Here is a 13,248-nt window from a genome sequence, read left to right as displayed (position 1 = left end):
GTGGGAGTTCCAGAAGGTTTCTTGCCTGTCTAGATAACAAGTCTAAGCATTGATGAACAGGGTTGAAGCAGATGGCCCCATTTACGGAATATTAACTGATACGAAACCATTTGACCTTGGGACAGCCCCTTCATCTCTTGAGTGCTTGGATTAAATGAGCAACAAAATAATAACCTCTTACAAGACTGTCATAAGGCTTACTGTTGTTGAAGCAATTTGCGATTCTAACTTTATTATTGAAGCCTAGACTGTGATTATAGGCATGACTCACTGTGTGGATTCGACACGGCACTCAGTAGTTTCAGAGGGCAAGTGTTGGCATGTGGACAAAGAGAGGGGACGGCAGGTAAACATCACTTATTGCAATAGGGAAACTGTTTTCAGTCTCACCTGATTGAATCCTAATGGTTTTTTAAATTCCCAAGTGCCTTTGAAAGTGAGTAATAATGGGGGAATAAAAGCAGCATTGTTTTTATTTTGCATTTTCCCTTAAAGCAAAGTCAGATGGCATTGTGGGAGCTGAGACTCTGGCAACTCTGGGAGCCCTCAACTTAGTTCTGAGCATTGCAGACCTGCCTTCAAAAGATGAGGCCAGAGAGCACCCCAGGTCCCCATATGGAGAAGAGACCCACCAGTCTCTTCTTAGTTGGGTGCAGAATTAAAAAGTGTTGTGTTATCTTTTTACAAAGTGTTTTTCCAAGCATGGAGATTTTACCTGTTCTATATTTGCTTGAATCTTAAAACACACACACACACACACACACACACACACACACACAGAAACCACAAACCACACATTTCAGGAAAACGAAAGAATTCACATTTGATAAAATCAAGCTAATAAGAACACAGTTTTCTAATTATAAGAAACTAAATTCTAAACTATATGGCCAAAGAAATTTGCTCTGACCTTGCCTTTCTAGACAGAGCCATTCCTCCATCAAATCTTCCCCAGTAAACCCCATGTTGGTGGAATAACAGACTCCAATAACTGGCTTCCAGAGAAGTATTCTCTACACTTCCTCAAAGACACATGTCCAAGGAATTCAAGTAAAGGGGACTAGAAGAGAGAAGTGATATTATAATGTGTTGGGGTTCACTCTTTGATGTTCTTTAAGGCTTATCTTAGTTTCTTCTTAGGCCCTGAGTGGATGGCAGCAGTGTTAAAGATTGCTGAGAATATGGATTCTTTCTTTTAAATGTGGAGGTCTCCCCAATATTTTGGAACTTGATTGCACAGTAGGTCGTGACTCTGACTGCCTTAAAATAACCTGAAGCCTTTGCCTTGCTCCAGTTCATCCATCGGCCGAGTGTCCAAGACTTGCTGTGGGTGACCAGACCCCTCATGCAGACTGGTGGTCCAGAGACCTTCACACAGCTGACTGGTGTCCTGTCTGACCTCTTGTGTGGCTACCCAGAGGGAGGAGGCTCTCAGGTGTTCTCCTTCAACTGGTATGAAGACAATAACTATAAGGCCTTCCTGGGGATCGACTCCAAGAGGAAAGATCCTATCTATTCTTACGACAAAAGAACAAGTAAGTTTCCTGAGTCCTGTATATAATCAGGCTGTGATGTCAGTTAAGCTGATGGTTTGACACTTTCAGGTGCAACCAGTCCCAGGGTTGACTCTTCTTTGGTCTTATGGAGGGTCCTCGGGCAAAGAGCTTCTCCTCCCAGAAGAAAACATTTCCCCTTATAGGAAGGTGGTGTGCATAAAGAGTTCTGGATGTGAGCCATGGAAAAAACTGAGACCCACTTGGAAAGGGAACAGAGAGGACATTCCCCACTGATCTGATTGAACTAGGGTTACGTTCTAGAGGAAGAGAAGAAAGATAAATGAGGAGGCAGCCAGAGCTGCAAGCCAAGCTCAGGTCAGAAGGGCCCTGGCAAGTAAACACGGCTGTGGGATGTTTTTATAAACACAATGCACTGAAAATCTGTGTGTCTGGTACTGAATTATGTTCCCAATGGCAAGTCCCTGGCAAGTCCTCTTTCCCACCTTTCAGTATTATTTTTGGCTCATATGGGGTAAAGGATAGTGGCGGGGGGAGGTAAGAAATGCAACTAGGTAACCCTCTAGTTAAACATTAAAGAGGCAGCGAGCCACACACCAAAAGTCACTGGGACCTAAAATAGCCACACACAACCAAGAAGTCGAGCAGCTAATTGAAGGAAAATCATTGCTACTAAAGCTGAGATTCCAGGGGGAGGCCTTGTGTGGCCTCTCAGTCCCTTTCATTTGAGAGTAGCCTCTGTTCTTGTAATAATCACAAGCAGCTTTCTCAGCCTCCTTCTTCTAAAAGCAGAAGAAACCACAGGGCAAGCCCCGTCTTTTGTCTTTTGTTTCTCTGATGAGGCCCTTTTCGAGATGAACTGTGGCATTTTGTTACTTACTAATGATGAGCTTGTTATTGGTGGGGTACAGCCTATTAATTTAGGTTATTTGTCAAATCCTCCAGCATAGAGTTGAATAAGACACGTGATTTGCACACACTAATGACCGTGTTTAGCTCTGAGCAATGGGAGTTTCTATAAAATCTGTCCCTTCTCTCCTGGCAGCGACCTTTTGTAATGCATTGATCCAGAGCTTGGAGTCCAACCCTCTATCCAAAATAGCTTGGAGGGCAGCAAAGCCTCTGCTGATGGGAAAAATCCTCTTTACTCCGGATTCCCCTGCAGCACGCAGGATACTGAAGAACGTAAGGACCCAGCTAGCCTTGTCCCTTCTACCTAGGACCACCCAGAAGAATGAGAGAGGGGGAGAGAAGGGGAGAGAGGAAGATGGGAGAGAGGGAGAGGAAGAGGAAGATATACTGTGCTCTCCTGGTAGTGAGGCTTCTGTTTGTTTTTTGCTAAGTAGACTCTTGAGTCCCGCCCGCCCCCCATCACCAAAATGCTTTGTGCCAGCACCCCTGCCTGGGCCCTCCTCTCTTTGCCCAAACTACAATGAGTTTTTCTTTCCCAGTGCCTGAATTATATCCCTAATGGAAGGGTTCACATTTTCTGGATCCTGGCTACCTGAAATAAAGACAGGGAGGAAGAGCAATTGCTCACAGGGAGTCCAAATCTAGCTTTAGTTAGGTTCGGAGATAATAACATCATCAACATTATATGTACCTCTGGGATATCAAGAAATTAGATTCTGTCAGTCTGGGAAGCTGGGAAATAGCAGATTGTTCTGGAAAATATCAGTAGACTAAGAAAATTAAGACATGTCCTTGAAAATCCTTTGGTTATGTCTTTCCTGCTCATGTCACAAACATTGAGGGTTGGTGACATGAGCAGGAAAGGTATAACCAAAGGTTCTCACTCACTTTTTTCTCTCTCCATTCTTGTCTCTGCCCATCTCTGTCTGGTTTTAGGCCAACTCGACTTTTGAAGAGCTGGAGCGCATTAGGAAGTTGGTCAAAGCCTGGGAAGAAGTGGGGCCCCAGATCTGGTACTTCTTTGACAAGAGCACACAGATGACCATGATCAGAGTACGGATGACAGGGGGAGGGGAGAAGAAGGGCCGAGAAAGTTCCACCTGTTTCCTTTCCTCAGTAAAGGGTTAATCACTATTGGAGTTGGATCAAAAAATAACAAGCAGGGCCCAAAGGCACTAGTCCTAGAAGCTGTCACCAAGTGGAGTCACTGACTTTGGGTGGAAATATATTTCTTCAATTCTGGGCAAATGTAAATATTGCCACAAGACCAGTGGCTTCCTGAGGTTTCTCATTTTTATAAATTCATTTGAGGGCCTCAGATTCAAAAGCCAGCTCTATAACTGCAAAGATAGTTCTGATATCCAGCTTTGCAGAGCAAGGAGACAAAGGTTCAATACAGTGGGGATAATTAAGAGAATAAAAAGTTTCATAAGAAAAAGAGTTTCCTATATAACATTTCCCTTGCCCCTCTGCCCCCACCCCAACATACACACCCTCCCTATAGTATAGAGACTTGTGTATCTGGGGGAAATGGGATATAGATAGGTATGCCTTATGATGGAAGAAAACCCACTATTTTTTAAGGGAGCCTTAGAGTCTCTATTCCTATTCATCAAAAATTGGAAATGGCCCAACAACAAGACCAAAAGATCCTATGGACTTTTCTAAATGCAGTGTCTGTATTGCTTCTTCTCAAGAACACCCTGGCAAACCCGACAGTGAAAGGCTTTTTGAAGAGGCAGTTTGGTGAAGAAATTACTGCTGAAGCTGTGCTGAGCTTCCTCTACAAGGGTCCTCGAGAGAATCGGGCTGATGACATGGCCAACTTCGACTGGAGAGACATATTTAACATCACTGATCGTGCCCTCTACCTGGCTAATCAATACCTGGAGGTAAGGGACAGCAAGCCACCTAAGGGCCACACTGGGCCCCTTAAAGATAGCCCTGTGGATGAGCCCAGAGATATCTCAGCAAGTCAAGTGGTCTTGGGTTTCAGCTCTCATTTTCCCCCAAAGAAATAAGAATTCCCAGAGCCCCCAACAGAGATGAGTCCTGTTCTCTAACAGCTTATCCACATTTAAAGCAGTTCCCTCTTTATATCTCCTGCCTCAACGGCTCCCTGACTCCTCCTTCCTTGAAGCCCCAGAAGTGTCTATATCTGTCCTCAACCCTCTCCTGTCTGCCATTGCTTCAGTGACTGTCACTAGCCAGTGTCTACCAAACCTCAAGTCTGAGGTCCCACTGCTTGCTGGATACTCTCACCCTAGGTGTTGCAGGCCCATTAGAGTCAACATGTCCAAAAACAAATTTATGTTATCTTGTGCTGATTACTGTCCTCAGCATTTTTCCAAATTCTCAAGCTGGAGATTTTAGTGTCATCTGTCCTTATCATTCTTCCTCCCATTCCCCAAAACAGCTATGATTTACTGACTGTTACTTTGTACCAAGGCCTAGGTTCATTGCTTTTACATATGTAAACCAAAATTAATTGTAGATTATAATAAAGAATTTTTAAAAAGCATTTATTTGGTCAAAAAGAGTTGCAACCCAGGAAATACAGATCAGGTAGCAATCTAAATTGTGTTCCGTGGAGACAGAGGGGAGGCTGTCTCTTCCAGCAAAAGTTCCCAGTTAGGTCCCTTTTATGTAAATTGGCCTGAGTCACACAATTCGGCATTATGTGCCCTGATTGGTCATTATGAAGCATCTCAGGGACAGCCAGGTGGGAAAGATGCAAAATATGTGGGAATGTTACTGGAGAATTGCCCAAATCAGAGGGGCCTCTCCCTTCCTTGATTCTTGTCATTGCTCGTGAGAAAGAGTTCAGATCACATGACAGAAAGCAGTGTTGAAGCAAAGCAAGCAAGTGTATTAAGAGTACACTTGGCATAAAGCACAAACGAGTAACTCAGCTAGTCTGAGACCCCACCTGGTGGGGACTTGAGGGTTTTATACTTTTTTCTCCTATAGTCTTCAAGGTTCCTCTGTTGGATATCTTGGGCAGCAAAATATATTTCAAGGTCTCCCTTTTATATTATTGTGGCTTTTCCCAGAATTTATGAGACTGTCTGGTGATTTTATCTTGGCAAGTCCCAAGACTGCTGAGTTCTTTGTTCAGTGGGTGAGGTAAACTCCCCTTCCCACCCTTCCCTTCCTACTGCCCTATCAGCTATCTATCCTGCCTGGAAGCTACTTGAACCACATCCTTTTGGATTTTTATGGAGTGTTTATTACATAGGCATGATCAATTAAATCATTGGGCTTTGGTGATTGAATTCACTCTCCAGCCCCCTGCCCCCCAATAGTGGGGGTGGTGTGCAGAGAGGGTGATTCTTCTGGCAGCAAGCCCCCATTTTTTAGTTGCTTTCCAAAAGTCACCATTAATATAACAAAGACACCTTTTTCATGCTCATCACATAAAACGTTTTAAGGGTTTTAGGAGCTCTGTGCCAGAAACAGGAACAAAAACCAAATATCTCTTTCTTATTATAAATTACAGCATCACACTGAGCTTTGTCTACTCTATTTTCTAAATATCTTTTAACTCCACCTCTTGCTTTCCAGGCTCTCTGAGTACCAGAGGCCTTGTCATCTGTCCATCAGCCTGTTCTGATTGCTTCCTCCTGGACTCTAGGGTCCAGTCTCTTTTGGCTCAGGCATTTGTCCACACTGACACCAGATCTACATTCCAAACACACATCTGCTAGCATCACTTTCATGCTTAAAATCCTAATGACTCTGTCCCCAAGAACAAAAGTCTTTCCAAACCTGCCCAGTCCATCTTCCCAGCAACTACTCACTCACACACCTTCTGGCTCTGCTCTGGCCTTTTCACCACTGTCAGGCATATCCTGACCTCTTCAGATTCCTCCCTTTGCAAATGCTGTTTCTCTGCCCATTTATTAATTAGAATCATTTTGCTAGAGAGAGAGAGAGAGAGAGAGAGAGAGAGAGAGAGAGAGAGAATTAGAAAAAGAAAGAGAAAGAGAATTATTGGTTGACATAACTTGGAAGTTCAGGGGATCTAGAAATTGAATGACACCATGAAACCCTCATGCCCTTTCATCTCACATTTCTGCTTGCTTCTGTCTTCTTTGATCTTGGCCAAGGCCTCTTTATTTGGTAACATGTCAGCAGGTTACAGCCCTCTGTGGTCATCTTTACACCAAAAATTCTGCAGGAAGTGGGAGTGGCTCTCCCAGCAGAGTGTAAGCATTACTTCTAGACAGTTCTCTGATTGGCCTGGCTACTCTACCTGTCCCTGAGTCCTTTGGGGAATTGTGTACTGTGATGGGGTTCTGGGTCATATACCCACCACAGGAAAAGGAAAGCAGAGTTAGCTTTATATGAATCTCATAGACTGAGCAGGATTACTGTAAAGTAGGGGGCGGGAGGTTCCTAAAAAAGAAACATAAAGCAGAAAAGCCTGAAATGACTTTTCCTTCCCCATCTGTTAAGCTTCTATTCATTCATTCTTTAAGATTCTACTCTCAGATGTCACCTCTGCTTCCACAAAGGTTTAGCCATTCACTCCTCTGTGCTTCACTGACCTTCTCTTCACACTTCTCTTAGACCCTATCCATGTTAGAGTTGAGTTACCTGCTAACGTGTCCATCTCTGGCTGAATGACAAGGTTGGAGATACTCAGGGTCAGGGAGCACATCCTAGGTATTTTTTGAATTCTCGACCTCAAATTCCCAGGGAACCTCTCCGTCTAAGGGCTTAACACACCTGCCAATGAGCCAGGTCAGGGTCAGGTCTGGGCCTCATGTTATCTAGAATCATTAGAAGGTAGAAGATGGGTGCTCTGAGCAGTAAGAGAGGAACTTAAGGTGAAGGCACCCAAGAGCAGGCCCCTTCCCCCAGACTCCTGGTTCCTGAGGATAACTAAATAGTGAGAAAAGACCTAGGTCTATCTGTCACCACAGTGCTCTTGAGGACTCCCTGCTGCCCCTGGTGCCACCAGAATTTCCCCAGAGTGTGGGACCTTCCCTAGAACCATGGAAGGGGCAACACAGGCTCCCTAGGTGGCTTTTCAGAAGAGGCCCATTACACAGCACCAAACTTCAGGTCATTACAAAGTTACTCCCAACTTGTCTGAAGGCAAGAATAACCTTAGGTGCTAGCTATTTATTTATTTATTTATTTTTTTAATGGAAATATTAGTAGTTCTTACCTAATAGGCTTTTTATGATAATTGAGTCAATTCATGCCAAGCACTTGGAATAGTTCCTGGCATATAGTAAGAACTTAGTAAATATTAACTTTTAAACAAAATACAAACAAAAAAATACTGGAGGAGGAAAGTGGCATTAGTAAAATCAGGCCCAGCTACGGAGCCACCCCTGATCCTCCTCTAGGGGTTACAAAGCTGGTAATTACATCCAGCCTCAACAGCCAACACTTCCTGAGGGCTTTGCAATCCCATTAGCCTATTGAAGTGCTCCCAGGCAAGGCCAGGTGGCCACAGGTCAGTGGCTTCCCCCAGGGGGTCCTAAAAGGGGTTTGATGGTTGCAGAAGCTCAGCAGGTGATTATGATGAGATTTTTGATCTTCCTGCCGGTGTGGGGAGGGAGGAGGGAAGCAAGGTGGGTGGGGGATGAGCTGCAAGGAGAAAGTAGGAGGGGATATGTGCAGTGAGGAAGAAACCAAGCACTGTGATTGGTCCTGGATTTTTCTGCTGTTGTTCTTGTGTTTTGGGAAGTCTGGATGAGCCTAGGAAACTCCCCAGCTCTCATTCTGAGGACTGCTCAGTGGCAGGCAGGGCATGAAATGCCTCCCTTCCACCCCTGATGGCTCTATGGGTCTCTCCAGGACAGGATAGCAAGTGTGCACCTTCACAGACTGCAGCTTGACTGAGCTTTCTTGTTCAGCAATACGACTTGTGCTAAAGAGCTGTGAGAAGTTCCTGGGCCAGCCTCTGCTGCCCTACCTATTCAAAAAAGGCGGGGGAAAAAATCCCTTGAGGAAAATTAAGCAAAAAAATCACAAATTTTAAAATGAAACTAGGTCAAAATGCACTCAGGTATGACAATGAACAATAGAAGCTCCAAGAACTAAGAGCAAAGACCTTTAAGCCTTTTGACATTATGGGAAAAGGAGCGATTCAATGGGTTTTTCTCTACAAATAATAGAAAGGCTAAATTCCCTTCCTTTCTGCTTGGAGTGAGGTCTTAGTTACTGGACAGTGTATTGAGTGGCCTGGAGTGTGTCCCGTTCCCCAGAAACCACCTTGCTGGCTCACTTGTTTGCGACATCAGGCCACTGCTTGTGCAAACTTCCCACCCACCCAGTGAGGACAAATGGGCCTGGATCTCTGCTTTTTATGAGTTGAGTCACTCTAAGGAAGTCACTTTACCTTCTAAGACTTAATTCTCTTATCTGTAAAGTCCAAGGAGCAACACAATGGGCCTTATAGGGTTGTTGCTGACAAAATGAGAGGAGTGCACTCAGCACACTGATGCTGTTGATTAGTTAGGTGTGAGTGTGAGCTCTCTGCCCTCAAGTTCCTCATGGTAGGTTGGGTGGGGACATCACCCTTTCCAGGTGCTGGGAGGATGAAATGGGAGAGGGCTGGGCACACAGGAGAAAAGTTCGATGCATGGCAGCTTTTACTATGAACCACATGAATGTCTACCCCTGAACCGCAGACCAAGTAAGGAATGTTCCTTTTTCTCAGATTCCAAACTTTGTGTAAACATTAGCCAGGGACTGTGAAGCTATTCTTCATATTAACCTTAGTGAATTGGCTTGGGATCAGGAATGTCAGACCATCCCTCCAAGCCCAGCAGGATGGCTCTGGGCACCGTTCTGGCACTTCTGTGGATGATGGTCTAGTGGCTCCAGAGCGTTTCTTGTCCTTGAAGCACCTCCTCAATAAGGGGTTTCTACAACCCCATTCATCCTATAACCTTGCTTTGTATTTCCCCCGATGCCCTGCCATCAGTGGGGGAAACAAGAAATTCATGAAGGCAGATCTCCTGGTCAGTAGGTGGGTAGTGGATTAGGGAAAGGGTTGATGGTGACACTTTGGGAGCCTCACCCCTTTAGCATGTGGATATTCATTTTGGCAGGCCTTCTGATCATCCTGTCTTCCACATCTAAGGAAACCGAAGACAGGTGTATCTTCATATAGGCAAATCTCTTAAACTACCATGTGTACACTTTTATAGTCATATTTATACTAGAGGCTCAGTGCACGAATTCATGCACAGGCGGGGTCCCTCTACCTGGCCAGTGATCAGGCCAGCCAGCCAGAGGGAGGGACCATGGGAGGTTGGCCAGGGAGCACACTGACCACCAGGGGGTAGCTCCTGCATTAAGCGTCTGCCCCCTGGTGGTCAGTGTGCATCATAGTTATCATCTGGTCATAACAGTTGCTTAGGCTTTTATATATTTATATGTTTTATTCACATATATTTTTCTTCTAGAGGAAAACATAGTTAGAAAAATTAATAATGTATTCCTCTGATTACCCTTTAGTTAAAATGAATACACACAGCCTCGTCTTTGATCTCTTTGGGTAGGGAAAAGTTAAGCCTGGCACATATGGGATACTATTTAGAGTTCACAGTGTTATTTTAATTCCATAGTATATTTGAATTTCAGATCTTGAATTTCATATCAGGAAGTTGAATCCAGCCAAACTATAATGTGGAAATATCTCTGATCAAGGCATAAAACTGTACTTTAACCAGTCACAACTCCCCTTCCTAAAGTCTTGAAAAACAACAACATTTATTCATTAAGCACTTTTTCCTCTGTTGTCAACACAGTCAATATCCTATCTAATAAAAGAGTGATATGCAAATTGACTGTCACACCAAGACAGATGGCTGCCCCCATGTGGTCAAAGATGGCTGCCCCCAGGTGGACACAAGATGGCTGCCACCAGATGGCCACCACAAGATGGCCTGCAGGGGAGGGCAATAGTGGGAAGTTAAGGGTGACCAGGCCGGCAGAGGAGGGCAGTTGGGGGGGACCAGGCCTGCAGGGGAGGGCAGTTGTGGGCAATCAGGCAAGCCGGGAGGGCAGTTAGGGGTGACCGGGCCAGCAGAGGAGGGCAGTTGGGGGAGACCAGGTCAGCAGAGGAGGGCAGTTGGGGGGACCAGGCCAGCAGGGGAGGGTAGTTGGGGGGGACCAGGCCTGTAGGGAAGGGCAGTTGGGAGCCAGTAGTCCTGGATTGTGAGAGGGATGTCTGACCACCTGTTTAGGCCCGATCCCACTGAGATTGGGCCTAAACAGGCGGTTGGACATCCCTCAAGGGGTCCCAGATTGGAGAGGGTGTAGGCTGGACTGAGGGACATCCCCCACCCCTGTGCACGAATTTCGTGCACCAGGCCTCTAGTATGTGTATAACTCTTTATTCCCTACACGGTGATTCCCTTGTTGATGAATTATCAGTAGCAGGATTTTTTGGACTACTTCTCCTCTGTGCCTTGCATGCTCTTGGCCACATGCCACTACCACCCAATCAGAATATGCTCAGGAGTATATTTTTCAAGCTAGCCTAAGAAAAACAGGGTTAGGAAGATAAAGCTATTGGTCATGTCATGTACTTTAAAGTCAAATGTATATATTTTTGCAGAATATCTGTTCTATTACTTTCTTCTGTTTATTCACTGACTCCAAAATGTGCATTGGGAAGCTAGGGAGAAGCTGGAGGAGAGGTAGGAAGGGTACAAAAGTCTCTACCATGAGAGCAATATTATTTCAAGAGCCATGAACTGGATCATAGGCAACTCATATGCAATGACCTTATTTTAGGCTTCAGCAGTCTCTCAGAAACATAGAACTGGGCTGAGGAAGGAAAGCCCAGGTGGGGGGAGGGGAGAATGATTATGGGTGGAGGGAAGGGACTTGTACTTCAGCCTGCTATGAGCCAGCCACTATGTGGGGCACTTTTACATGTCCTCTCATGCACCACGCCTAACCTGCCTGGCAGGCATGATAGTTGTCATTTTATCGAATTAAAAACTCACATGCCTAACGTAACACAGCAGATAAGCGGGATCCAGAATTCTAATCCAGACCTGTCTGGCTCTAATGAGGATGTTCTTTCTGTTATATTATGAAGGGTACATTAATAGAGGGCTTAGTAATAATTGTTTGGATAAATTATATAATGAGTCAGATGAAGGCACCAATTATTTTATAATATTGAGGATAATAGACACTATTCTGACTGGGTATTTTCTGCTTGAAAATAACTAGATTTATAGTAGAAAACCAAAAAGATTTGAGTTCATTCAGTCATTCCCATATTTGCATGTACTGAACTGCCTACATCGGAATATAATCCCTGAGCCCTAGAAGCTCACATTCTCTGGGGAGAGATAAGCATGTTACTAGATAATGCTATAGCAGGGTATCTCAAAGGATGGCTAAGACAATAACTCTATCTGATGGAGTAGAAACAGGTTGCACAAATTCAAAATGTCACAGATCCTCAAAGGATTGTCAGTTCTTCCTCCAAAGTATCTCTGATATCCCTTCTTCCCTCCTCTCCACATATGGCCCCTGTTTGCAGAGGCCTGTGCCATCCTCCTAGCTGGTCTAGGGGCCTCCAGTCTCTTGCTCCTTCCATTTAGTTCCCACATTGCCTCTAGCAAGATCTTTCTAAAACCCTAGCCTTGCCATGGTGTTCTTGCCTAAAACTCCTCAGTGGCCCACACTGCTGTAAAGGTGAAGTCCATCCGGCCTAGTCCCTTCATGACTTTTCCACATTATATGGGATGGCCAGCATGCTGACTGGGTGACCCCTTCCCGTTCCAACCCCTCCCCCGCTTCAGGACTTGGCTCCTGTGTCCCAGGCCATCTGTGCACCATACCCCCTTCACTGTAGCCCTTGATAATGATTTATTCATACCCCTACCACCCTCATAAACCTGAACCCCTTGAGGTTCCTATTTATCTTTGGATTTCCCAATTTACCTTAGTGGAGCTACAGTAGCATAGACACCCATAAATGTCAAATAAAAATTGAAAATACATTGAACACTGAGCCTTAAAGATTGAATTGGCTGGCTAAGCAAGGCAGAAAGACAACTCCAGGCAGAAGGAAGAGCATTTGCAAAGTGCAGAGGTATGAACCTGCAAGACAAGTTCATGAGAAGCAGGTAGTCTGGGTAGGGTGTGGCTGTGCATCACGGGAGTGGGTGGGCATGGGGGGGGGGCAGCAGTAGTGTCCAGAGATGGGACTAGAAAGGTCAGCTGGCCTGGCTTGTGAGCAGCTTCATCATCTCTAGCGCTTAAGCATGGGCTCCCTGAGTCTGGGCAGCATTGCTGTCCCACCGCCTGGAAAATGCGGGTAACACTGGGTGCAGTTCCGGGTGTGTTCGCCCAGGTGGGTGAGCCAGGATATGCTCAGATTGGTGAGTGTCCAGCTCTGTGGACCATTAAATATTTTTAATATAGTAACACCCACCTCCCAGATTGTTGGAATGATTAAGCGTGAAAGCTTTGAGAGCTAAAGTCCCCAGCAGTTGTCAACCAGGTTCTTTATTGTTTTCCTTTAGACCTGGCTAAACAGCAAGAGTTACCTGGTGGCTTTGTCCCCGGGTGAGGCTCTGTGCTCCAACTTGGCCTTTTATTTGTTTCATTGTTGTACTTATTTATTTTAGAAACAGACATTTTTAACAGCTGTGCATTTCCTGTCCCTTTGTTTTCCAGTCAGTGGTGTATTTCCTCACTCTTTGAGGTTGACACTTCAGATGTCTGTTCTCCGGCCCACGTGTTGGAAAAATTTATTGCACTGCCTTGGGCCTCTATCTCACCATCCCAACCAATTCACAACCCGGAGCTATTTTATCCGGTGGCTTTT

General features: G+C 45.1%; 1 protein-coding gene across 1 annotated transcript in view; it reads left to right on the top strand.

Moving 5' to 3' along the window:
- Positions 1-13,248, top strand: part of LOC103290201 (retinal-specific phospholipid-transporting ATPase ABCA4) — a 121,251-nt gene that overhangs the window by 34,633 nt on the left and 73,370 nt on the right. Inside the window, exons 8-11 of the mRNA XM_054721398.1 lie at positions 1,295-1,535; positions 2,560-2,699; positions 3,363-3,479; positions 4,124-4,318. Coding sequence (XP_054577373.1) covers positions 1,295-1,535; positions 2,560-2,699; positions 3,363-3,479; positions 4,124-4,318 — 693 coding nt within the window. The remainder of the gene's footprint in view (positions 1-1,294; positions 1,536-2,559; positions 2,700-3,362; positions 3,480-4,123; positions 4,319-13,248) is intronic.

This window comes from Eptesicus fuscus, chromosome 9 (assembly GCF_027574615.1).
Source record: "Eptesicus fuscus isolate TK198812 chromosome 9, DD_ASM_mEF_20220401, whole genome shotgun sequence".
In the NCBI taxonomy this organism is placed as follows: Eukaryota; Metazoa; Chordata; class Mammalia; order Chiroptera; family Vespertilionidae; genus Eptesicus; species Eptesicus fuscus.
The sequence above is the reverse complement of the archived record's forward strand: the minus strand, read 5'-3'. Positions and strand labels throughout refer to the sequence as shown.